The sequence below is a fragment of the Eleginops maclovinus genome, chromosome 17 (genome assembly GCF_036324505.1).
Source record: "Eleginops maclovinus isolate JMC-PN-2008 ecotype Puerto Natales chromosome 17, JC_Emac_rtc_rv5, whole genome shotgun sequence".
Taxonomy (NCBI): Eukaryota; Metazoa; Chordata; class Actinopteri; order Perciformes; family Eleginopidae; genus Eleginops; species Eleginops maclovinus.
The window spans coordinates 5,886,851-5,913,523 of record NC_086365.1 but is presented as its reverse complement, the minus strand read 5'-3'; the positions used below and the strand labels follow the sequence as shown (position 1 = coordinate 5,913,523).

Sequence of the window (26,673 nt, the reverse complement as noted above, 5' to 3'; positions counted from 1 at the left end):
TGGATTGCTTCATCTCTTCCTCCGACATCTCCATTCCCCCCTCACTGAATTGCTTCTCATCAACACAGAACATATTGCCGGAAGAACAACTGCTGTGCAGAGACAATGGGTTCATCCTTCAAGAAGACTTCTCTTTTCTACACAAAGAAAAATGTTAACAGCACCAATAGTGATCAGGGCTTTCAGTATGTAGGTCTCGAATTGCCTCACCTCAGCCAGCAGCAACCTAATGCTTTCATCTGAAGTGAGACAGTAATTGTTTCTCTGCAGAAAAAGCAGACCCCTCTGTATCAATTTCACCTCATTTGCACTGTTCACCTGAAGCCAGAGAAACTATGTTGACAAAACAGGAGAGGTGTTTTCCCATTCTATTAGTTAAGCAGATGTTCTGAGAGTGTGGTGCAGCACAGGCTCTACAAAGTTCATTCATGCTCTGTACAGTTTAAATGGAAAACACTCCTTTCTCAGTATCAAAATATCTTGGTCAAGTGTTCGGAGAGGATTATTGTAATAATGTTAATGAGCTCTGACTTTAAAATGAGAATTTATTCACATTTTAAAAATGTTTTTCTGAATAAATTCAAATTTTAAACTCAACTTTTTCACATTAGGCCCAAACTCTTTGTAAAAATGCCTCTGTACAACACAAACATGGGCAGTGGGACGGTTTGTGTGACATTATTTTTAATTTTTTAACGAGGGGGAGATTGTTCTCTTAAAGCAAACCCTGTCACGGCCACTTTGAGGTTTATGGTTCAAAGCCCACTGTGCCGTCACATCATGCTCTGTTGGCACATGATTGAATGCAAGCAACCTGTTCTACCATCTGCAGGGGTCGTTCAGCGTTCATACTGTCACTGCTGTAAAGAGAATTATTTTCTCGATGGTATTCTAGTCAGTTAGAGTTAACTCTGTGCCTTTCAGCTGAGTGCATTGCAATTATGACTTTTAGTCATTATTAGAGTTGTAAGATGTGGGATAATGGCACCAACTGGAGTTTTAAGTGTCCTTCAGGCAACAGGCTGGATGTAATAACCATAGTGAGGGCCTGGTACTTCAAAACATTAATTATGCATCAGTAATGGGGAAGGCAAATGATCTGTCTTGCATGACTTTTATGTCGATGTCGATAGAAGGGGTCTGTCCTCACACGTTTGATTTGCAGAATGAATAATGGGTTCAGGTGAAGAGCAATCAATGGACCATCATTTTATATAGAGAGATAAATTGTGGATTGTTTCCAGTCATTTAGAGACACTTAAAGTGTGTCAAATCATTATTGAACATGCAATTAGATAATGGTCTTATCTAATTGTATTGAATGTGTATATCTTGGATTATAGAGTACACTGAAAGTGTGAAACCACCAGAATAGGATCTCACCATCATGCTTATAGATTCTCTTGTTTTGCTTCATGAACTAAAAGAACAGTTGAACGTATTCCTTATTTGTCAGCATATCATAATTTCCTATCATCAATGTCGTGTATTCTTCAAGCTTTTGCATGATAATTCCAGCCTTTAAAAAACTACATTAGCCTATATGCAATATAAACATGTAAACGTTATATGTCGGTTCAATAATACATTTGTCTGTGTGTTGTCATATGCCGATTTTTTGTATTATGGTCAGTGGGGGTAACATCGCTTTTAAACGAACAATGTATCTACGCATAAAAAGCGCGCGACGTTTATTTCTCAGATTTTGAATAAGATTTGGCGTGACGCTCGGTCTGCACTCGACAGGACGGCGTGTAGTCAACCCGCGGGACGAGGGGAGGGCCCACGGGCGGGCTGATGCTCTCTCCCCACCCAGTCTCTCGCATCAGTGTGGCAGTCCTTCTACCTGCTGCGGACACAGACAGGCAGGCAGGCAGTCACCGGAGAACGTGGAGTTATCCCAGCAGCCAGAGCCCAGGGGCGGCTGGTGGGAGGAGGCAGAGAGTCCGCAGCAACACACAGCTTCTTTGACAGCCGCCAGAGAGAAAGGAGTCTCCCGCACCAACACATGTCTACGGTAGGAATGATTTTATTTCTTCTTGTACTGTATTCAGGATGAGGAAAAGGATTTTGGGAAGCAGAGAGGTGTCGTGGTACGCCGCTGCCGGAGGGTCTTTCTGTGGTTTTGTTGGCTGTGTGATAGGAGCCGTGGGAGTGAGCATCAATACACCGGTGCTAAAAACATCTCCGAGCCACACCGCTGCTAAAAAGGTGTTTTTGAATTTCTATTAGTCGTTTGTTTCAGTCTAAAGGTGTGAGTTGGGCAGGAGGCTGTGCAGCCTCTTCTTATAGAGGGGCGGTGGGTAACCGTACAGCTCGCGCCGCTGTCAGCGTGCAGCAGCTGCAGGCACGCTAACAGTCGTCAACTCTGACAGAACAGGAAGTACGGGCTTTGAAGAAGAAGAAGAAGACATACTTTTATTAATCCCTTACTTAAATAGCTTTCTCTACTCTGTTGTGTTGACACACATTAAACACACAGAGGAAATACATGCACACACAACCCCATGCAGAGGAGAGGTGGCAGAGCAGAGAGGCAACCAGGTACCCGGCGCCAAGGGCAGAGCAGATAGAGGTTAGGTGCCTTGCTCAAGGGCACCTCGGCAGTGGCCTAGGAGGAGAACTGGCACCTCTCCAGCGACCCTTCGGTCCCAAGACCAAGTCCCTACTGACTGAGCCACTGCCGCCCCTAAACAGACCTTCAAAATAAGATCAGGAGAAATAATACAAATAAATATGAGATTAACAACTGAATAACCTTTTGGATGCTTTTAGCTTAACCAATTTAATAGTATTAAATTGGTAAAACAAAACATTCTGTAAAAAATGCCATCACAGATGTGCTTTCTCAATTAGGCCCTTTCCAATTGACCCTACTCGGCTACACCTTGCCCAAAAAGAGTAAAAGGGCCTTAAAAGCAATGGTGGATTCATATCAATTTCGTTTGCCTGATTTTGACCAACTATGAGCCTTGTTTCACATTATGGACATAAGTAGTTTACAATACTGTTCTACTTGATACTCCAACCAAAGAAGCAGTGTTCTTGTACCACAAAAAACATCTTATTCATAGTGGGTACATTGGGTTTGAATTGAAATGAGTTGTTGGTGGACATATTTCATAGTTGCAAGCAAAGGTAGGATAGTCTCTGTTCCCACTTCTCCAATGTTAAGAGTTGCTACTTTAATCTGTTTTACATAATGGGTAACCTGATGTGAATATCTTGTGGGTCATCCTGGCCTCTGATAATATTGTTGGATAACTAATAGTGGAACTGTGTCCTTCCCTCACTTTATTTGTTTTATTTTTGAAGAGTTTTTCCGGAAGCGAAATGTAAACAATATATCAGTTCTGAGTATCGAATGCGTGCTGGCATCAGGGTGGCACGGATTTGTAAACATGTTCATTTTGCTACATTGTTTCATAACTGTCAGGGTGATGAATACCAGTGTCTGTGTAGAGAAAGTGACACGAACAGGGTTTCTCCTGAATTTGTGTGTGGTTTAGAATCCCCTCCCTATTGATTTGGTATGCTGAAAGAAAAGCCATGCTGACTCCCATCATCATGAGAGCATTTTACAACCGGGCAGCAGCTTTTGTTCAGTTCACATTTATTTAATAGTTTTCCTGTTCTGAGACCACATAAGTCCACATCAGATCACAGATCCCAATTATAAAAGTGATTCCCTTACAGAGAAGATGTGTGTTGTTGCATATGATTTTTACTCTAGGCTTGGACTCGTTTTTACATCTTGAAACAGTTGTGAAACCTCGCATCAGTGCTGGCAGCATCTCTAACTTCATCAGAGCTCTATTTTTAAACTTTTTACAAGAAAGTAAACGTTCCCCTACAGTCTATTATGTCTATTACACTTAATGTTGTGCATTCTTTCAGCATAGTTCCACTCAAGGGTGTTTTGATGTGTGATCATACCCCTCTCACCATCTCATTTAACAAGAGACAAAATGAGAAAAGGTGGCTTTCTTAATCAGAACCACAAGCAGGTATCTAATTATCATCACATGACCTAAATGAGCACGTGAATGTGTGCTCATTTATGTATTTTTAGCTGCACTATTTATGATCACATGCGGCCAAAAAGCATTTGGTTCTCAACATGACTTCCCTTCTGGTTTCTTGAATTGCAAACGTGGCTTCTTAGGAAGTTAATAGTTGACATTGTTGGATTTCATTACAAAAAAGTCCCTATCTTATCTTCCGGGTTTATGACAGGCTCTCATCCTCCAGCAACCACTCCTTCCTGCAAACCCACTCACCTCTCATCATCATGTTCTTTCACAACCCTCTGCTGCATATGTGTGCTTGCTTTATTTCCTGTTTAATGTTCGCAGGTCTTCATACATTTTTAAACACCAAATATATGTGTTTCCGCTCTTTCCACTCATTTTTTGCTACACCACAGAGAGTGATAGTGGGCTCAGCACTGATGAGAGAAGAGCTATTTTACTTTTACGTGCATCTCCACAGTTTCAGGCATTTTCAGGGAGGTTGTGGTGTGGTTTGGGGACCGCAGTGTGCTCCCTCTTCAGCAGATAAACAGCCACTGCAAGGATGATGTAAATATCTTTTTATAGTGTCAGTCGATATCATTGTTGGAGGGAAAGCATATTGAGTACTGCTACCTTTCACAAACGTTTTTTTATTCGATCCTATTTAACTGGATTTCTTCTTAAGAACTGTATACACAACTTGGATTGATTTCCTCTCCCAGGCGTATTCTTTGCATGCCAAACATAAATCACTACAGTTTAAGCTACGTTGCCAGATAAAAAATCTCTGTAAATGTGTTGATCAACGTTTTTATCAAGGAATACAGTATGAGGAATAGTGGGATTAGTACAATAGTGAATTGAGGGCCATGTAGGATAAATGATCAAAATAATTCAAATGTCCCAAGATTCCAGTTGTAAAGAAACGTGGATATTCACTGACTAAAATGTGTATAGTTACAAATGTATCCTGTGATTTATTTATCCAAAACACTGCAGTAAGTGGTGCAACAAAATGTGCTATAGTGTAAAATATACTGTTTATAATGTAATTACTGTGAATGGGCTAAAAGCCTCTGGTATGGTCCTTTTGAGTTGAAGGCTCCAGCAGTTATGGTATATTCACATGGGTCATCTTGCAATACACATCTCCATCTGCGGTCCCTGTTAGGCCTCCTGGCTGCTAATAAGCAGTCGGGGTTATTCTGATGAATTGAGTGACATTGATTTCCCGATGGACAGCGTGTCCCTGGAGGGAAATGGAGAGGATTTAGAGGCAGTGAGTCACCCAGTGTTGATGAATAGAGCCAATGACCCCCAGAAACAGCACAATACCACTCTAAGATGTCTCATAAAGTTGGCAGATCATAGTCAATAACAACTTTATAAGTTATATATAGAGAACAAGTTACAAAGGACTCGAATAAAGAGTGGAAGAAATTGTCAATTAAATCAAAATGAAGATTGAAACAGAAGCAAGGAGCCAATGTAAACTTGTAAAGGATTAAATCAATCCTCAGGGATTCAGCTACACTAAATCTCGCCCTTCAAAAGTTTGTATTGACACTCACTGCTCCACCAGAACAGTCAATATTGGTTCACCTATTCTGCTGCTAGATATCATACTTCTCCATTATGATATTCTACACTCTAGCCTGTTTAACCTGATGCACCAGTAGCTTTTGTGAAAGAAATACATTATGTTGCAAGTGACGAGCTGGTAGGTGTTGCAACATAATTTTCCTGGTAACAGGAATCTATTGTTGAGTCGGAGAGAAACATGCTACTGAAGGTGTGGCAGAGCTCTGAAGATTACACATTTAAAAGAAGTAAGGCTTCTCAGCATGCGGATAATCCTCACCCCGGCCTCAGGGCTGTAATTTGTATCCACTCATGTCCAAACAAACTTGAATACTTGAGGGTTTACTGTATGAGGTGGTTAACCTGGTGAGTAATTTACCAGAGAGCAATGTGATGATGAGACCAAAAGTCACTACAAGTGGTGATAAAGATACAAAATATTTGCACATAGTTTGGAGGGTGCGTAAAACTTCTGCTCTGTTTATGGTTGTTAACACATTCTGCAAACATAAATCAAACTGTATCCCTCCATTGAAGACTTACCCCCTTTTCAATCAAGAGGTGGCTTCGACATGTCCTTTACATTTTGCAGATCTCAGTAAAGAGGGTGACCTAAAAGCGCCATGAATTGTTATCTTTTGTTCTCTAATGTGATGTTTTGTTATGCCTGCAACAACCGAGGCCGGAGGCGTTACGTTTTCAGGATGTCTCCCCATGTTTGTCTCAGTCTTGTGAACACAAAATCTCAAGAATGCCTCGAGTGATTTTATTTACTTTTGGCTCAAACCTCCTCTACAACTCAAGGATGAATTGATCTGAGTTTGGTGTACAAGGTGGAAAGTCTTTGTGACCTCATTCAAAGTTGCTCTTGCTGCATCTCAAACTCGCTCTCTTTTACAATCTGTGTGTCCTTTAAGTCACAGCTCAAGGTCTTTTTTTAAAGGAATGGCCTCTGGGGATAATTGGGAGTGATGTTTGTCTTGGACTCCATTAGTGATGTTGGCGGCAGGTTGGCCCAGCCCTGCTGTGTGTTTTGGGATGATGAATTTTGGATGAAGGCCCAACCCTCCTCTGTAGGGTCAGTATGGCCGTCAGCCAAGGCTCTGGTCAGCCTCCTCTTTAAACTTGACAGTCTTTTCTTTCCCTGGGACCTGAGCATAAATACAAAGCAGGGTGTTAGCCAAACCGAACGGAGAGTGAAGGAGCTTTTCATCATGGCATCCTCTACACAGACAACACAATGAATCATAGTTCTGGCCGCAGAGAGAAGAGATAAAGTCAGCCACTCCCCACACTGCCTTCCAGTGAACCATGAAGCCTTTTGTTAAGGCAGATTAAAGAACTTTTCAACAAAGCGCTTAGTAAATTGACTGTCTACAGTTCACTTTCAGGCTTTTATTCTACTGTATTTACTTTGCAGGCCAAGGATATTACATTTAGCTTTTAGTTAAGTACTTAAACAGTTGGTGGAAAATGATTGTGGTCTCCACCAACCACTGAAAAACTGCTTGGCTCTTTAAAAAAATTAAATGGGCAGTGTGGAAGTGAACTGAAGATCCAGCAGATATTCCTCTGTGGGTTTGTCGCTTAGAGCCTAACATATGGTCATTTGATCCATTGTTATTATACAAATATTAAAGAGTGCAGCTTTAAGTCATTTTTCAAGCAAAAATACCAAACATGATCAATTAGCTTACTCAAAGGGGAGGACTCTCTCCTTGTCTGTGTTTTTTCTCATTGTAAATACAAACTTTGGGAACACTATTTTGTATCTATTATGTCATGAAATGATGGTCTGACATACACTTGGATTAGTTGGCATTTAGTGACCATTATTTGAATAAATGTGCAATGATAAGACTCTTGTAGTTACCCCATTAGTGCTAATTCCAAAGTAAACACGTTAGCGTAGATGCATCTTGCTACATGAAGGGCCACATTGACCCAATAAAATGTTTCCATTAGACCTCAGTTTCAGACCACATCACTCACTGTGGCAGCAAGGTACGACTCTAATTTGTCCCTGCGAGACCACATCCTCACTTCAATCCCAGCTAGAGAGCAGCCTTGCTTTTAATGTCTTCTTCTAGCCTTGTACTCAGCAGAGAGCCGACGCTGATTGCATACCCTTTCCCCTTAAACAAACCCAAACACACTTTTGCATCCACAACAACCTTGTCCTCCTGGCACCTGGAAGAAATGTCTGTCGGCCATGTTGCGCAAATTGGCAACAACACCAAAGTGCATGTTCTTAAAGGTCGGTCATGTCCTTTAGAGAGTCTGCTTCAGATACTATCACAGCTGACTGGAATGAGCGGTATGTGATAGGCGGGTGTTTCCTTGAGACACTTTCAACCACAGAAAAGGTTATGATGTTTCAGCTCTGAAACCTGTTGCATAGATCCTAATCTTTCCAAAGCAGCAAGAAATCTGTCATTTTTGTTGGTGTTATTGCCTCTAGTGTTCAAATCCATCGTTGTGTTTTCCTCCTCGCCTCTAATCTGCACATTGGACTGATGGATGGAGGAGATACTCGAACAGCACAACAAATGACTCAACAGCTCCCGTGTCATTAATTATAAACCTCTCTGGCAGCAGCACAAGGTGAAGTTATGGAGAATGGCTGTGCGTGTAGAGCAGTGCATTACACTTAGTGTTCTCGCTGTAACCTATCTTTGCACAGGATACTTGATTGAATGACTTGGTCACAGATATTGGTTTCCACGCAAGCGAGCCAGTTGTTGTTTAAAGGCAAGGACAAGGCATGAATTACAAGATTGTGTGTGGCAGCTGTGCAATATGGCTCTTCGTCACAATATTAATGATAATGGTTTTCCAGTATATCCCGGATATATTATGAGGGCAAATCTATACAAATGGATATGAGGTCTAAAGTTTGGACTTGATCTATAACGGCGTAACAAGTTTCTGCAAGTCTTTAAAGACATGAATTCAGTTCCCACGAGAAAATACTTTACTTTTTTGGGGGGGTGGCAGCCAGTGCCTTTATGAAAGGGGGAGACTGATGACAGGCGGTAAATGGTCTCAGACCAGATTCAAACCTGGGTCCTCCGTATGGGGATCAAGCGCTAGTCCATGGGCTGCCAGCTCTACCAACTGAGCTATACAACGAGCTGCGAAATTGACTTTTAAGGCTATTTAGCATCTTAATTTTACTTGGATTTTCTTTTCCTGCTATAGAGTGTCAGGGTTGAGGAAATAGGACCCAAATGCAGTAAAAATAATCCAAAAAGGTTTCAACAAAAAGCAATCTTTATAAAAAAATAAAAGCCGATTACAATAAAACAAGAATATAAAACATATACTAACCGGGGAGCATGACTGGGACAAACATGGAGACAACATGAAATGAGGTACAGACCATGGGGAAAGCGACGACGAACGAACAAGGAGTAAAAGGGAAGACAAGACTAAATACACAGAAGGGTAATCGCAGGACAAGACACAGCTGGGGAGGAGAGGAGAAACAGGAGGGCAACAGGTGATTACAATGAGACAATCAGACACAGGAGGGCAAACACAGGAAGTGACACCAGATAAGACACAAGGAAGATACATTTCAAAATAAACACTATAACCATGACCATAGAGGCTAACTTCCCAGAATGCAATTTTCCGTTAATTAAAGGGAAGTAGTAACAGTGTTCAAGTGTTATCAAATGAATTAACCTCCAATCAATTCATTTTAACTTAATGTAACCATAACGATCTGCAAACTACTTTCATTAGTGCATAGCAAGTCGACTGAACATCACGTTTCTATACAAGCAACAAATATGACGCTTAAAGTTTCCACTAAATACTAATTAGTATTAGTATGATTAGTAGCAAGGGTTTAAATTGAGCTTTTCTTTCAACGAAGTGCCCTATTATTTTTAGAAGTAGTACCAAATGATGTTGTTATTTTCTGGAAACATCAGAGGACATTAATATTGAAACATCAGAAAGTAAGTTTTGTTTTCTTTGTTTTTTGTTGTGGTTTGGAGTTGTTCATTTGAATGAAGCCACTGCAGGTTGTAATGTTCAAAGACAACCCAAGAGAACACAGCAAACATCGAGCAGTGAAGGCAGCTTCGAGGAATCGGTCGCTCCCCACTGATATCCTGATGCAGCAACATGAGCCTGCAGGATAAGTGACAGGCAGCTGTGGCATTTGCCCCGGCCTGTTTCTCTGATAACGGAAACTTCCTCACCAATTACGGCCTGTTCCCATCATCCCCGCATGTCTGTGAGCACGTCAGGCTGCTGAAAGCGAGGGTTCTTTGTCAGCCGCTGCGCTAATGGCTGTTACAAATGGGTCACAAAAGAAAACTGGTCTTTCTGTGGCTAGGGCTTTCACTGGGTATTTCTGTCAAGACGTACAAAACCACGTCTCAAATTGCAGTGAATCAAATCAAAGGCTGTGTCCTCAAACACTTATCCACTATTCTTCACATAATAAACACTCCATGGTTTACTCTAGTGAGAAATACAGTTGGATTTGGGGCACTTATTTCCACTTACAGGCGTTTGGTTGTCAGTTCTTTAAAAAATTCCAGCTGCTCTTGTTCTGGTGACGCCGTGGTTTTCAGTTTCCAGGGAGAATAGTCTTCATGTTACTGCTTCTTCTGAATTCACTTCTCTGATAAATATTTTATTTGTATGTGGTCACTGATGTGGTGATGCTTTTCCTGTGTCATGGAGTAATTGTGGCTTTACGTGTTCACCTCAACCAGATTGTGTGTTTCTGGTTATGGTTGGCCTACCTGTCGTTTTGTCAGCAGGGTTACAGATTTTCTCTGAAACTTGGTGGAAGGTGTCGCACAGGCCAAAGGGGGGAAGCCTTTAAAATGTATAGAGGATCCACTTCATGGAGAGGATACACACATTTCATTTTCACGTATGGGACAGACTAAAGACTAAATTCTGCCCCCTCTAAGTGACCTTCTAGTTCACTTTGGTGTTATTCCTGAAGGTTTGTAATAGTTACGTCTTTTCCAGCTTTTCCCCTTTTTGCACATTGCATAGCAGTAATACTTAAACCCCTGCACTGTCTCTGATGTAATCTGACCTCGTTCTACCCCCTTATGTTATGAAACTACTCCCCTCTTTGATAAAAGAGGAAGTGCTGCATGGTTTCAGACCATGATGACCACAGTGCAAGTTCATGACCTCCTGGCCCGGCAGCAGCACTGGGAGTACGATTGCCAGTCTGGGTCTGAGCCAGGGGTAAACTGACACAACAGCAGCTGTGTCACTCAGAGATTGCTGCTGTAATTACAGAATCCCTCCTCCGTCAGACAAAATGTAGACAAGGCCCTGATGCACACACGGAAACTCAAACTCTCACACAAACTTAATCTCCCGTTGCCAGAGACCTGATGCCGAGCAACAGCCTTACAGGATGGAATCTGGCTTTTGGTTTATTATAAAAAATCCAAATAATATTTAAAGAGACACTGCTTAAATCCTTGAAGCCCAGAGCTAATATAATTCATTCTAATTAGATTAGCCTTTAGCTGCCTGTGAAAAGTGCAATGGAAAGACCTGCTGGTTTTTGTGCAGTAATGCAATCTGGGATAAGAGCTCTTAAAAGTGCTGGGCAATTATGTGGGTTTGTGTAAAGGGCAATGTCACAACCTCACATACTGGAGCGGGGGAGTTGAGCTGGAGGATGCTGGGAAATATGTTTTGATAGCATTGCACATGTTTAGCAAAAATAGTTGTTTAGAATGATCACGGGCATATGGCACATGTGTTAACCCCATAAAACAAAGTGTGTGTGTTATTGAAAGGTGCAGGTCACAGCAAACAATCAATTTATATCTGGACTTCATTAGTTATATATAAAGCCTCTCAGCTCTCTTTTTGTACAGGAGCTAATATATCTTATTAATCTAATCTCATAATCAACCGACCCCTGGCTCATTTCCGCTCTTATCTTATCTAAAGTTCCTTCCTGAAACGGAAGGAGAGCTGGATGATCATCACGCTTTAACGCACCACGCTTTTGGCATGACCTACAACCCAATATGTTCATGTCACTGAAGCTGGTGCTGATGCTACGCCTCCTGTAGCAACACGCTGTAATGTTGGTTTTGGAAGATGAGAGTTGGCCCCTGAAACTCTCCCTCTTCTTGGCTTGAGTTTCCCAGTTGGCACTTGTCTTTAGGTTTTTTCGATGTTTCCATGTTGGCACAGGGATGTAATAACGTCTGCCCAAAGTTGTAGTATGCTTAACTCAGCTATTCAGGGACATTTAGTTTTACATGGTTTGCTTTGTTGCTCCGTGAAAAGCACTGAGTTCATTCAGTTTGACTAATGCTGCCTTAATTATTGGCTGAATATGCAGCACTTTCTATTTTTCCCACACTCCCTCCCCTCCTTCTCCTCCCCTGCTATCTCTGATGGCTTTTGTCCACTTATAATGGTTTCAGCCAGCGTGCAGCTGTAGAGCCCGCTTTTCTCCGTGTCTCAGCAGCACCCGGCTGACCCACTAATAGAGGGCTTGTGTGAGGAAAGGCCGGAGGCAGCGTAGGAAAAGCAGAGCCGCAGCTCAAAACAACCTGCCTCCGACTCTGCGCAGACCTCCCGGGGAGCGAGGCTTTGAGGAAACACACAGAAAAAACCCTCAGTCAAAAGAAAAGGAAACGTGAAACAAGGCCAGAGCTGAGCTGTATTCTTATGCCTCGAGCATCTCCAAACTTTACTTTGAGATGACCCTGTGACTTTGGACATGACGCAGTACTTTGTCAAGATGGCATCATAACCTGAGAAGCTGGTCCCTGAAGGTTTCAGCGCACATCCTTGCTGTCCTGTACTTGACTTTTTTTCTTTCAAGTCTTAAAACAGACTGTAAAAAGCATGCTGTCTTATTCATCAGTGACAACACAACAAGGTTAATAATGACACACATTGTCTGAGCTTTATCCCGCTCGTCCTTCACGACGCATATGATTGAGGGTTCCCGGAATTATAAAAACTGACAGGCAGCCTTACGGGAAAAAATACAGATAACCCAGTAAGGCTTTGTATTGTTTACGTAATGACAGTAGCACTTCCTTTAAACCCTTAAAGTGATACAGATACCAGCAGAAGGCTTATTTCGAAACCATATATTTTGCTGTACTCTTATGTCAATAAGTACTCACAGGCAGAGATGCTAACAGTACTCATCCACATCCAGAGAACAGACTGTAGAGTTGCAGCTGCTGCAGTAGTGGGATAACCACATGTTGCATCAAAGCAATGAATGGTTTATTGGGATAAAATCAAACAAATAGTCTTAGTTTTTAAATGTTGGTACGAAAAAGGATTGATACCTTGCCTCGCTAAACAATTGCCGTTTTAGTACAGATACCATTATGGGGATGAATAAAGGTCCATCTTATCTTAAACACACAATCTGTTTTCAGATTGGCATGTGGGGGAGGCTGGCCATAATAGCCTCACTGGCAGGCCGAGGTAAAGGCTGGAAGTGGGGCTGACCTCAGAAGAATTCAGTAGTGGGTGTGGGTGTGGGTGTGGGTGTGGGTGTGTGTGTGTGTGTGTGTGTGTGTGTGTGTGTGTGTGTGTGTGTGTGTGTGTGTGTGTGTGTGTGTGTGTGTGTGTGTGTGTGTGTGTGTGTGTGTGTGTGTGTGTGTGTGTGTGTGTGTTCAAAGGCCACGACTCTGGGATGTGCACGTCTACTCCAACAACTTTCCAGCTGCAGGAACATTTCCATTGTCAGGCGTTAATCCGTAGTGACTTTCAGCCCCCCTGCTTGTCCTTGGGCATACAGGGACTCTGTGTAGCACAAAGCAGGAATGTCAGGGGCGTCCGTTAGCAGGAGACCTTGACTGACCTTCTTAATTCAGTGTCTGTGCATACAGAGTGGTAGACCTGCAGATATTACCTTGTCTGTAAATTATAGATAGGATTAGAGGAATCTGTCGGAACTTGTCTGAATGTAAATCTCAGTTGACTTTGCTTTCAGCCTGAAAGCCGGGCTTTAGCTTCTGTGACGCATCGTTTCCACTGCAAACCAGCAGAAGACATAATCAAACACACACGTCTTTTTGTGTGTTTAAGGGAGTGTAATTCAATATTGCGAGTGCAGAAGGCAGAATGGAAGGAAAGCAAGTAAACCCAAGGTTGTTTTGTTATCTGGGCCGCAGTTGGCTCGAGGGGTTTTGATTTCTGTTTTCTGTCTTTGGGCAGACATGCCGGGAATCTGAGGCTCGGAGAGAGAGAATGAAACAAGCAGACTTTAAGGAAAAAACTCATCTCTGGTACAAATCAAAGCTCCAATGAGTCACTTAAAGTGCTGATCAAGTGTCAGCCTTGGCTAAATGCTGTGCTATCGTTGCCAAGTGAAAAGGTTTTATAGGTAGGCAGCCTCCTTATCAGCACTTTTCTTTTACAGACTGGTTGGCAAATGTTGGACAGGACTTGGTGATTTCAGAGACAGGAAGCTGTCATCGAGCCTTCAAGAGGCCAGTGTGTGTGCATCATTGTCATGATTACACTCTGCAACATTGGCAGCGTGTGTGTGAGCTTGTAGCCCACACATCCAACACTATGCTTTGATCAGAGAGACACATATCTGCAGCCTGCCTTACAGAGGACAACAGCAGAAGTCACATGACGACTCAGATTTATATCTTACTGCCTTAAGAAAGAAAGCTCTTAAAAAGTCTTAGAGTGTTTATGTCTGTAGCACACCATATCTGTCAAATTATACAGAAGAATCTATGTAAAAGTCCATACAGTTACAGATAAGCTGTACTTATACTATATTGTGTTTATTATATTGCCCTCACAAGTTCACTATTCACTTTTTGGCATCCTCAAACTGTATCATGAATCATACATTGTATTTGTTTAATAATATTCCAACCCGGCTCAAATTGTATGATTTTGAACACCCTCTCCTATGTCTGAAACACTGTCTGAATCAAGAGCTTAATAGTGACTATGATTAACCAGCAGCCATACTTATTTATTCTTCAGCTGCACATCTGCGCAGGGCTTTCCTGGAGCCATAATCCCGCCATAATAAACGTCCACCGTCTGTCTCATTTCCTCAGGTGGCTATAAACGCCTGCTGTTATATTGCTGTCTCTTTGGGTTTGACAGTAAATATTTGGCAGCACAATATACAGTAGATACCAAACAGAAGCACAGAAATGCTGTAAAATCCACAACAAGTGTGTCTTCTGTTTAAAGCCATATTGTTGCAGATGTTTTCTGATTTTAAATACATCAAACTGTTATTTTATCCATCTATGAACAAATTAAGCTGATTAAGTGATAAAGAAAATACTCATTAGTTGCCACACTTGTTGGAGGAAACCAGGGAATATAAACTAAAGCTTTCTCCAAGGCAAAACACTACATTGTAAGTGGAAACCATGTTTTATCGTAATTTAAGGTGAATTCACAATTTGACCCACAAATGATCCAAATTGTAACATACAGGAGACACTGCAAATGAAATCTGCTCACTAAAGAGCCAGCTGTGGATTCTGGTACTTCTCGTGATTTTTATGTTACTAGACAGTCCATTACACTCCCACCATTATTATAGCAGTTGATCCAATTAATCTGTCATGGAATAAGAGTCAAACATCCTTGGAAGAATGACACAGTGCCAGCGTAGGTCACTTTATTTTACGTGCGTCTCAGCAGGTGTTTGAGCCATTCTTGATTTTGACTGAGTTTCATCGAGTCAAGATTGTTGATAAATGTTGTGGCTAACAAAAAAGCCTCGAACTAATGTAAGTTTGGATATGTCACCATGTAATTTATTATCATGCCAGGATATCCCTGAGTCAACACTTCAGGCTGCGTTCTGAGAACAAATATCAAAAGTGATTTCTAAATAGGCCATGTTATGTCACTAAAGCAAGGTTAAAGTGTTCTTTGGGATCAGATAGATGTAAGTCAAGTGGAATATTGTTATGTTGTATGATCGTAGTTGTACGTCCTGTGCTGTGTTGTCGTCAGATAGTGGATATCAGATCAGTAAAGTCACGGTGTCCCAATCAACAGGCGATTTTGTCTTGCTGTTTGCTCTGGTGGCTTCAAAAGGTAACTGGGAATCAGTTTTCATCCTGAGATTGACAATATGTTATGCCAGATTGATGATATTAACACTTAAAATGCATAAAAGGTTATTTTTTAGCACCTGACTCTGTATTCCCAGTATGCAGACTGGTTTGCGAGAAAAATATTGTTCAACTTTGCAGAGATAGTTCTCAAAGCCAACAAATCTAGTCATTTGTGTTTGTGAAAATCATCCACATATTGGGGGTTTTGGGGTACTTGTCTGACAAAACAAGGAGTTTGAAGGGATGATCTTGGAATCTGGGGAAAGTATTTTTAGGATATCCTTTATCACACACGGTAGAGAGATCCTAGGAAATTAGGAAGATGCATAGCTGCGACATTGCAGTCTTTTAAAATCACTTCTCTTAGGAGCATAGTCGTTGTCTGCTGAGACACACACACACAAACACACACACACAAGCTGATGTCGAATTGCCCCATAACCTTGCCCCTCCTCTCTACGGCTGTATGAATATTCATGTCATTTTATTTTGGATGTTTTAAAGTCAGAACAAAGAGATGACAAAACTGATCCAAATTTGTTTAAATGTGTTTATTCCTCCCAAAATATTTCAAACTAAGGCCATTTAAGGCAGCATCACATTCATTCAAACGTGGTTTATTTACGACCGTGCCACGTTAGTGTGATTCAGTCCAGATTTGGCTGCTCGCTGAACTGCTACATCACCGAGTACTCACACACGAGCTTCACAAGTACTTCCTGATAACAGTATTTAAACAATGTGGCTGCCAGCCCTCACGTTCATTATATCCTCCCCTCTGCACAGGAGCCGTCTTTAGAGCGGGACCTGGACGGGTTAGGAAAGCAGGCGACAGACGGACACACCAGACTGACAGACATCAGCGGGGGCACAGAGGGCGGCAGCATGGCGTCCATACCGGAGTACTACGCCAGCAAGAACGTGCTGATCACGGGAGCCACGGGCTTCATGGGAAAAGTGCTGGTGGAGAAGCTGCTGAGGGCATGCCCTGAGGTCAAAGCCCTGTACCTGCTGGTCAGACCCAAAGCCGGACAGTCCATGGAGGAGAGGGTCAGCGACATGATGACCTGCAAGGTAAGAGCTCAGAATGTTTAAATGTTTATATATATTTCACTAAACAGATCTACAGCAATATGTAGAACCTTTACAGATAACTAAAACATTTAAAAGTCGCATGAATGCCAACATTCAAGAGGTAAACTACGACTCCCATTGTGCATCTTGTTATTTAATTACTTTATGGGATCTTAACTGTGATCAAAGCTCTTGGGTTTTGTGGTGATCCAAAAAGTAAAATACAACAGAAATGCAGGATTTCATGATAAACTATAACAAATTCAAACCTGTGGACATAAGATAAATGTACAGTATTGCTATAGTATTTAGGAGAGTGTGTACATGACTTAAAACACATGATTTCACAAAAAAAGGAAAAAGTAAAACCTTTTTATTTCTTTTACTACTTTGGAACTGTTTTACAAACTACCTTGGGGGAAACGTAATTGTATGTAAAGGCATGTTAAGACGTGTCACTGCCTCATTTATTCACCCCTGTTCTGCATGAATCATATTTCAGGGTTAAATGTAATCATTGGTTTCATTATTATGTCCTGCCAGCTTTCACTGTAGCTAAGAAATGTGGAAAATTACAAATCTAAGTATTTATAACACATTTGTCATTAGCATCATTAGCATTTATTTGTAAACTGTCAAAAAGTGTTTAGAAAGTGCTTACGGAAACATCTGTGAGACCTTCATGCCGGATGACGCGACGGATGTTTGGATGTTTTGACTACTGGGCTGTTGATTGAAATCATTATTCAAAACCAGGGTTGTTCAAATAGCATTGCATTGCTGCTAGTGTGTTTACAGAGAAACAGAAATGTGCCTGTGGAACACAGCAGCAGCTGCTGTTGCCATGGTGAAGCGAACTCAATGAACCCAGAAGAATTTCTCTGAGTTTAAGCAGAGACACAAAAAAAGAGAGGAGGTGAGGAAAGGGAGAGCAGGGTGAGGGGAGGAAGAGGAGAGAAATAAACAGGTGGCATCAGTTGTGTCAGGCCAACAACAAAGCATGGCTCAACAAAAACCTGTTTTGGACCTAGTTAGGGCCGAGGCATTGACACCAGTTCTGTTTTGATGTGCTCTGAGGCAGCTGCCACTCAAACTCAGCCTCAAACTGTCAGAACACCTGAGAAGAAAATCGCTCTTCCTTTCTATTCCCCTTTCTTTCTTTTTCTTTTAATAGCATCTATTCTCACATTTCCATTGAACCTTGCATCCATTACTCTGCTCTGTGGTACCAGTCTGACAATTTGTGTCTTTCATTAAGCCAAGCACTTGCGTTTATTTGCCTTTTTCTCCCAATCCTTCTGCCAAGGTGAGCGTACTGCTTCGGCAAACTGGGATCCACAGAACAAATCTCACCGTGTAATTAGTTCCCTGTGACACAACAGTGCTGCTAAAGTGGCAGTTAACACCCTGTAATCTGTGCTCATCAGAGTGGGCGACAGTGAGAGGACTCTTTTATACAAACACCTTATTTAAATGCACCTTCCTCCTCTGCTGCTGCTATTAAGGAAGAAAGGAAGCAGCGTCTGTATTTGCTAACATGTCATCAACAAGGCAGAAACTGTTGAGGTTCACCAAACTATAACAGAAGAGAGAGCAGATAAACGGTTACAGCTCTGCATCCCATAACATATGGCCTTTATTTCAAACAAGGCCTTAACTGTGAACATGGCTGATGTAAATGCATATTCTACTAATAGTACTGTTTACATGCTGCTATACATACTTTGATTTAGCTGCTTCTTTTGCAACAAAATAGGATCATACCTTCAACCTCTTTCTTCAGCGTTGTCTCTCTTTGATATGCAGTTTCACATGTCCTAAAACATGCTGTCTTTCATAATGTAAGATTTTCAAGGTTATGTGTTGCAAACTGCGGTAAAAGCCCCAGTTCAGACTTCTGAATGCACTTCATACGTGTCCAAACACTGCTCTTAAAACCCAAATAATGTAGACCAGGGGTATCCAAACTACGGCACAGGGGCCAACTCCGACCTGGTCCGTTTTGAATTAGCCTTTAGCTAATTCTAAAAGTATAATGGAATTTGGCCCACACATGAAACTTGCGCTTGCCTTATATTGTACTTCTTAAATTTATATGTGTAATATATTACACAGTAGTATTCATGTGTCAATGAGCCTCATTTTCAAATAAATTCTGTTAGTTAAAGTTGAACACTTTTTCTAACAAATCTTAGGTGAAAAGCCCAATAACTCATTTACTTTAAATAGACCCGTCATATTTCCCCTTATTATGAGCAATCTGAGGCTTCTGTTTTAAGGAATGAGCTGCCAACACTTTTGTAACAAAAAACATGAAACCCTGTGGAGAGCTGGGATTGAGGCTGTTTTTTCTTTAGGATATATTCAAGTATCAAGAATAATTTGCTAATATTCGATTGATTTTTTTTCTAATAACTTGACTTTAGAGGCAATACAACTCACCTCTAGTGAGTGCCCCAGCCCTTTGTGTATTTTTCTGTATGTGGACATATCCCACATGTCCTAAAAGTAGAATAAGAGCATGTGAACAGAGTCTGTGTCATTTAGAAATGTACGATTCCATAAACCTGTTCAACCGAATCCTTTTACCTGTCCATTTTACCCACTTCATCTTCACAAAAATCTACGCATAATTGATCCACTGCCAGCAGTACCTCGCCCTCGAACCATGTTCCATTGGATTCCGTCCCTCTAATGGTGTCCGTTATCAGAACACTGCTTAACTCTCTGCCAAGTGCAGACTCACTCGCGCTCGGCCCGATGCAAATGTGATGTCATTAAGTTTCCATCAACGGCCTCAAGTACTAATTGGTATGCATGTGAGCCCTCGGGCCGTATTACTCTATGCAGTTTGGGCATAATTCATTAAGGAGAACAGTGGTTTTGACTCTTGAAAAGTCTCTCCTCTCATCTCTCAAGCCAGGCCAGTGTCTTTCATGCCACCTGTTGCTAGGAAACCACTATCAGATCTGTCCCATGCTGGGTTTTTTTAAAGGATGCATTCAGGGGATATGCCCAGAGCAGGAGAGAGACAAAGTGATAGAAATCTGTCTGTCTGTCTGTGTGTCTGTGTGTCTGTGTGTCTGTGTGTGTGTCTGTGTGTGTGTCTGTCTGTCTGTCTGTCTGTCTGTCTGTCTGTCTGTCTGTCTGTCTGTCTGTCTGTCTGTCTGTCTGTGTGTCTGTGTGTCTGTGTGTGTGTCTGTGTGTCTGTGTGTGTGTCTGTCTGTCTGTCTGTCTGTCTGTCTGTCTGTCTGTCTGTCTGTCTGTCTGTCTGTCTGTCTGTCTGTCTGTCTGTCTGTCTGTCTGTCTGTCTGTCTGTCTGGCTGGCTGTCTGGCTGGCTGGATGGCTAGATGGCTGGCTGGCTGGCTGGCTGGCTGGCTGGCTGGCTGGCTGCTGGCTGGATGGCTAGATGGCTAGATGGCTGTCTGTCTGTCTGTCTGGCTGGCTGGCTGGCTGGCTGGCTGGCTGGCTGGCTGGCTGGCTGGCTGGCTGGCTGGCTGGCTGGCTGGCTGGCTGGCTGGCTGGCTGGCTGGCTGGCTGGATGGCTGGCTGGCTGGCTGGCTGGCTGGCTGTTATCTGGTCACATTTAGGATGTCTGTTTTTAACTTTGGGGTTATATTTCTTTAGGAGTGGCTGGCATTTTGTGCTCCTCTGTCTTTGCTGTTTTCCTTACACATCTGGCAGAAGCCATGACTTTTTATGTCCGTCTGTCTCTTACTTTAAGTGGAAATGTTTGGACACTGGCAGGCCTCATTGCGCTGCCAGCCACTGAATGGCATGCCAGGCACTAAATACCAGTAGGCCTCACACAGGTCTCTCTCCTGCTCTGCAGCAAACAGTCCTTCTCCCTCCTGGTAGCAGGCTTTGGAACTATCAGTGCAGCACCTTCGGCTGAATGAGAAGCACTCAGATGTCAGGTGGCGAGGCAGGAGTTGAAGTGCTTCAGGCAGGAATGTGTTGTTCAATTTGCCTACAAAGCAGGATCCTGGAAAGTTACTGCAGAACGACTACAGATCATTTCTTTAGAGGCCGTTCAGTGATGGGTGTGACGGCTGAAACAGAAAGTGATACAAACAATGCTTTTGTGTTTGTGTGCTGACTGCATTAGTAGTATGTTGAAATCTAAATGTGTTGCGCTAAAAATCATTAGCTTATGTTTTTTTTCACTTTACTTAGACCTTGTAGCACATCTTTATAGTTGAAGATAAAACAGATCAAAATAAAAAACAAATACACTGGTAAGTAAACATGGGGGCAGTTCATTTTCACAGTAAGATGTTTTTTCTGCATAATAAGTTAAAAGGTTACTGTATTTTGACTGATTATAAGATTCAGTTGATCATTCTTTTACTTTATTAAGGTTTTAAATGAGGGCTTTATCTTGTTGTGGAGTATTTTCACCTGTCTGTTTTCCGAGAGTCTCTGTTACAGTTATAAATAGCTTCATGCCTAACATGCCAGACATATCAGAGTCCAGCCAAAGCCATGCCATGATGACAATGCTGATGTGAGAAAAATAAGCGACACCTGTTTCTTAAAGAGGTTGGTACGAGTTAAAAATCAGGGCATGATTGTATTTACTTTTAATGAAACAATCCCAAACATGGCCGCTTCATTAGGCGTGCCCAAGTCTTTCCTCTAGCGTGCTTAGTTGCCTTCCTTTTTTCTGCGAGAGGTCAGGCGTTTCCAGGAGGCCTGCAGCTACTAAGTTATTAATAGTTGTGCATCTCAAACACGCATGAACGCACAGTAACATACAGTACTAGGAGGTTTATTTACGGGTTCCAGGGCTGCAGGATTAATTGCGGAAATATTTACTGATATTGCTATTGGATATGATTTCCAATAGTAGAGTGTTTCATCATTTATGAACATTTTTAAAGAGGATCTGTACCAAACAATGATTTTTTATTAAGTCTGTAGGCTGGAACTTCTTTGCTGCACCACAATGTTTAATAAGGAATAATATTTACACATATTTTGCATTATATTACACAAACTGCGAGGATGATGCACGAGGCTTTGTGGTGTGCGGTCCCATTGCACATTATCTCACTCTGATCCATGACTACACGGTTGCATTGATTTCCTTTTGTCTGCGTCCAGGAGCCAGGTGATCTTTTCCAGATGTATTGATTCCTGCTGCCTCTAACGGGCTGCCCCACTCTGTGTGTTTCCACTTGTGGAGCGCGATGAATTGTTAATGCCAGCAGTCAGTGAAGGCACACCAACCCCAAAGAAGAGAGCAAGGCGTTGGAGCGCATTTTTCCAACATTGGTATTGCAACTATCGTATCAGTCTGTAACCTCACTGAGCTCGAATAATTGTTCCCATTGACCTACAGTGGGAAGGAGATGTCTGTATATCAGCATATAGCATTTTCTATTTCCTAAATATCAATAAAGAGTCATTTTCTCTCATGCGCACTAGCATTTTCCTCAAGCTCCGCCTACAATCTGCAGCTTCATGGGTGCTCTTGGCTCAGTGAAATGAATGGACAGGCATTATAGTTCTGAATTTGGCTTTTGGTGCATTTGACAACTTTAAGGCCCTAATGATTTAGGGATGTTACATTTTTGTACTGGGTATTTAAATGAAATTATATATTGGTTTACGGATGTCTCTTTCCCCCCTGTTGGCCACTTTCTGGGGTCTTGGTACTTTTATTATTGACAGTCGGGTCATTTCACCTACATGTGCCACTTAGCAACTTTCATAGGATTGATCAGGCCCCCACCACCACCACCACCACCACACTATCCAGTTCTCTTTGTACATCCATCAGGCACACCTGCCACCACCAAGTCCACAACCTGAAACACGAGCACACCATTTATTATCCTGCTCTTCTGCCATCCCATCGTGCACTTATTCAGGCTTTATCAGCTGAATCCTGAAGTGTCTGTTTGGCAGGAAGCAAGCTCTGTACAAACAGCCACTTTTAGGGATGAAAACAAGCAAGATGATTCGTCCTGACTCTGAGGAGAGGTTGCGGCTGCCAGGCTGGCATACTGCGAGGCGTTCGCTGTGTTTCTGCACTCCGTCGGCATGCAATGCACCAGGCAGGCTGAGAGGCAACTAATAATCCTGCAACTCCTCCCCAGACACAGAGGCAGCGGGGAGCCAATGCTTTTGCGTATAATTAGGCCCCAAATTAACTCCAGTTTATGAAACAAATTAGCACATTTAATGTCGCCGGTGAAGTCATTAAGGGAGAGGACACATGCGTAGTGAAGACTCAGCTCTTTAGGGGACAGATTCAGCACAGCTCAGTGCATTCCCGGCATGTGGAGAGCCTGCCAACCGCTTTCTCCCTCCCCTCCTCCATATGGCTCCACAGCTATCTGTGGCACAAAGCCCTCTGAGATGACATGTTACTAAAAGATATTTAGTCATCAGGCATTGAAAATACTGTATTTAAAAAAAGCACTTGTGATTAACGGTCAATAGCTGTGTGATTTATTGTTTAATCATTGGGGACCTTGAAGTCTTGAGCCTTGACTTCTCTCAGATGACTTCAGACTTCAGATATTTTTTTGAAACCACGCAAGCCTGCTTTCCAGAAAAAGAGGCTGATCTTTCAATCCCTGCTTTATTCCTTGTGGTATTTAATGAGGACACAAAAGCCTGCAGCACCCACCATAAACTCTCATAAAGTTGTATTGCTGTCAGTCTGATCTTGGAGGGCGGTAAAAGTCTCCTTGGCTCAGCATGAGGTCACTGTCTGCAAATCTGGAATGTGATGCCACCAGCATACTGAACACCAAGCCAAGAAACCTTATTACACTGCTCACATTGATCTTTTGATAGTCCTCCACTTTCATTAGTTTGTTGTGATGCTTGAGCGGGTCCCTAAGCTCTTGAGAAGCTGTGAGATTCAGGGCTGAATAGCTGAATGAAGAGATACCCGGTATTGTGTCTCTTAAGTGGAGCACTCGTGAAATATAACACTATTCCTAGACGGTGCTTAACTCCAGATAAACCAGAACATTTGGTCCCTCGTGCAAATCGAATCATGTGCCCTATTTTACCTTTTTTCTCTTTATTTCATCAGCATTTCCTCAGCATCCCGGAGCATAAGCAGGACTCAGCATTTTAAAGCCCAATTAGTGTGTAATCAATTTTTCCAAAACAGCAGGCAGAGTTTCCACCTCAGGTTTAGGACCTTTCTTGGAAAATGTGCAGGCGGCTGGTTAAATCTGGTTTTATGCCGCTGGGACAGGGTACAGGGATGGATGGAAGAGAAGATGAACACTTTTCCTCCATAATGTGCTGACAGCCCCAGGGGTTAGCAGTGTCTGTCCTTCTTTACAGCCTCTCAGGAGACTCCTTGCATTTCCTCCTCTCCCTAGACTTGGTATTTTGTCTTGTAGTACGCAGCCTTGTCATTTCTGCAGAAGAGAAAGACAAAACCTCGCTGGGTTTTGAGATTTAATGTAGGCTTTCCTCTCTATACTTTGTGCCTAATTGTCCTCAACGCTGGAGGAGATACTCTTATTAACTTTTAGAAAAGCTGTTTTTTATCCTCTTTTACTTGCGATCCTCCTCACTTCCCATTTGACTCATTTGAACAGTGCATGTCAGGAAATGAAGGTCAACGCTGAGGGTGCAGCAGTTAATCGCTTCTGACACACTTCGGCAGGCCTTCTCTTTCTACAGTAAAATCTCCGTCCTGAGGGTCTTCGATTAGCAGCATCTGGCTCCTCCATTTCAGACATGTACAGATGTTACAAGGGACAGAAGGAAGGACATTGACAGAGTTTTTTTAATTCAAGTAACTAATATATTTTCCCAGAAACCGTTTGAGTGTGTGCTGGATAACATATGGAACTGGGTTGTAGTTTGTTGCTCAAAATACTGATTTCATTCCCTGCTTAATGACAGAATTACACTTGAACAAGTCTGTTTTGCTGACCTACAACATCTAAAAAAGACACTGTTCAAAGTCCCGATAAACGTAGGGCTCCAAATATCAATGTTTTTCATTACTGATTAAACTGCAGATCATTTTCTAGGTTCATAATTTGGTTAATAAACGTAAAAGCTATGTCCAATGCCTATCACAATATCATTTACACCAAAGTAATGTCGTCAAATGTCTTATTTTGCTTGACCTGCCCTTTAAAAATTCCAAGAGATTCAGTCCAAACGAGGAAAACTTGTCTTTTTAATTCATTTATTCATATAAAAGTCAGAGGCTGCTGCTGTGACATTCAATCTGTAAAGTATTTATACCACACCTCTGTGAAGAGCATGGCCATCATTAGCTCTGTGTCCTTTGTGACCCCCCCCCCCACACCATACACGCAGACCCGGTCAAAATTGATTCTAGGTTGACATTTTGCTTACATACTCCATGGACAAAAAAAACCAACCCTTTCCTCACAACTTTTGCGCCTCTTTTCTTGGTCTTTCTCCCTCCTTTGGCCATTTGCTCCAGGGGAAAAGTCTTTGTGAAGGGGACTGTGAAGAGTGGAGCCCAGTTAAAGGGCAGTTAGGGAGAAGAGTGACTGTGTGAATGGCATCTCGGTTTGCTGTGCTGAAAGCAAAGGGCCATTAGTGTTTGGTTTCTGCGAAAGTCCACAGAGTGGCTGCTTCAAGCACTCCTGATAGAATATTTTATTGCCAGTGTCCAGCGCGGAGAAATGACAAATGGCGGCCGCATGTACAAGCCACCACTTCATCTCAAACAAAGGAGAGTCATTCACAGAGTTGACTTTATTTCTCACCTTTATCTATGCTTGTCCAAGGACATGACTTTGTTAAACTGACCTCAAGATGTACTGCTAAATCACTTGTGGTTGCACTGAGAGGGAAAACATCACCGCACATCCCTGCAGGGAGTCGAGGAAATGTGAACTGGTGGACAATTGTTTCGCTGTACAAGGCCGTGACGGAGGAATTTGTGATGGTAAATGCGAGAGATGGAAGGCTGGCAAAAGAAAAGAGCCTTTTACAGAACAATCCCACAATGCCATTCTGTGCTTGCGCCCATGACAAAGAGTGTTCTATAGCCCACATTGGACAGCCTCGTTCACCCCTCTGACCCTGATGCACTTTCTCCCCTCTGGGCCTTTATATAAGATCACTTGTGCTTACACTCACAGTTATCTATTTTGGTTGAGTATACTCAGCTGTTAGACACTCGTGTACTATTTTAGTGTGTCATGGAGTAACAGTGTGCACTTAAAAGTGTTTAATTGTACATTAAGTGATAGCATTGTACTGGTTCTTAAGAAGCCACTGGTCAAGAATATTGTTGAAGTGATGTCTCACATTTGGTTAGTGTAAGGAATAATCAAAATGATGTGTAACTACATCACTGTCTTATTAATATCCTAGCCTTGTAGTTTTCTGTTTCATAATGAGTGCACGATAAATTGCCGTTAAGATTTCCTCCTCAGTCAAACCTACTCTTCTCATCTTGAGGAAAATTCTTCTTTTTGCTTTCCCTGTGAGAAGCAGTTGCAAACTTCAGAAATGAGTCACATGGAATTGAATCTTTTCTCTATGAAAATGCATTTGACATGCACATCAACCTGGCCGATCCCCAAAATGCATTTCTCTCTCGACTGACGGTGTTGTGTTGAAGCTGTCACATTGATCTCTTACGGGATGTGACGGTTCATCAGCGCAACTAGATCAGCTAAGGTTTGTATCAAGACTTCCTTGTCATTCAACCCACATGGGTTTGTGGGTGATGAACCGCTTGCAATATCTGGTCGGTTTGTTTTTGTTGCCAAGCGACACACCCTCAAGAGGAAGTCGAACTGAGGACAGCACATGACCTCAATAGATCTGTGAATCATACAGGGAACATTTTGTGCCTTATGACATACAATTTGATATTTTTGAAAATATGTTTTTGAGAAAGCTGCACTTATTATGTCCTTCTCCTGCCAATCTTGACAGA

The 26,673-nt window shown here is 42.2% G+C and overlaps 1 protein-coding gene across 2 annotated transcripts in view; it reads left to right on the top strand.

The window, feature by feature from the left end:
- Positions 1 to 1,764: 1,764 nt before the first annotated feature.
- The window catches only part of si:dkey-97m3.1 (fatty acyl-CoA reductase 1), a 45,237-nt gene continuing 20,328 nt past the window's right edge, over positions 1,765 to 26,673 (top strand). For both annotated transcript variants that reach the window (XM_063905285.1, XM_063905284.1), the window contains exons 1-2: positions 1,765 to 2,017; positions 16,472 to 16,759. In XM_063905285.1, the coding sequence (XP_063761355.1) occupies positions 2,009 to 2,017; positions 16,472 to 16,759 (297 nt within the window). In that variant the 5' untranslated portion in view covers positions 1,765 to 2,008. The remainder of the gene's footprint in view (positions 2,018 to 16,471; positions 16,760 to 26,673) is intronic.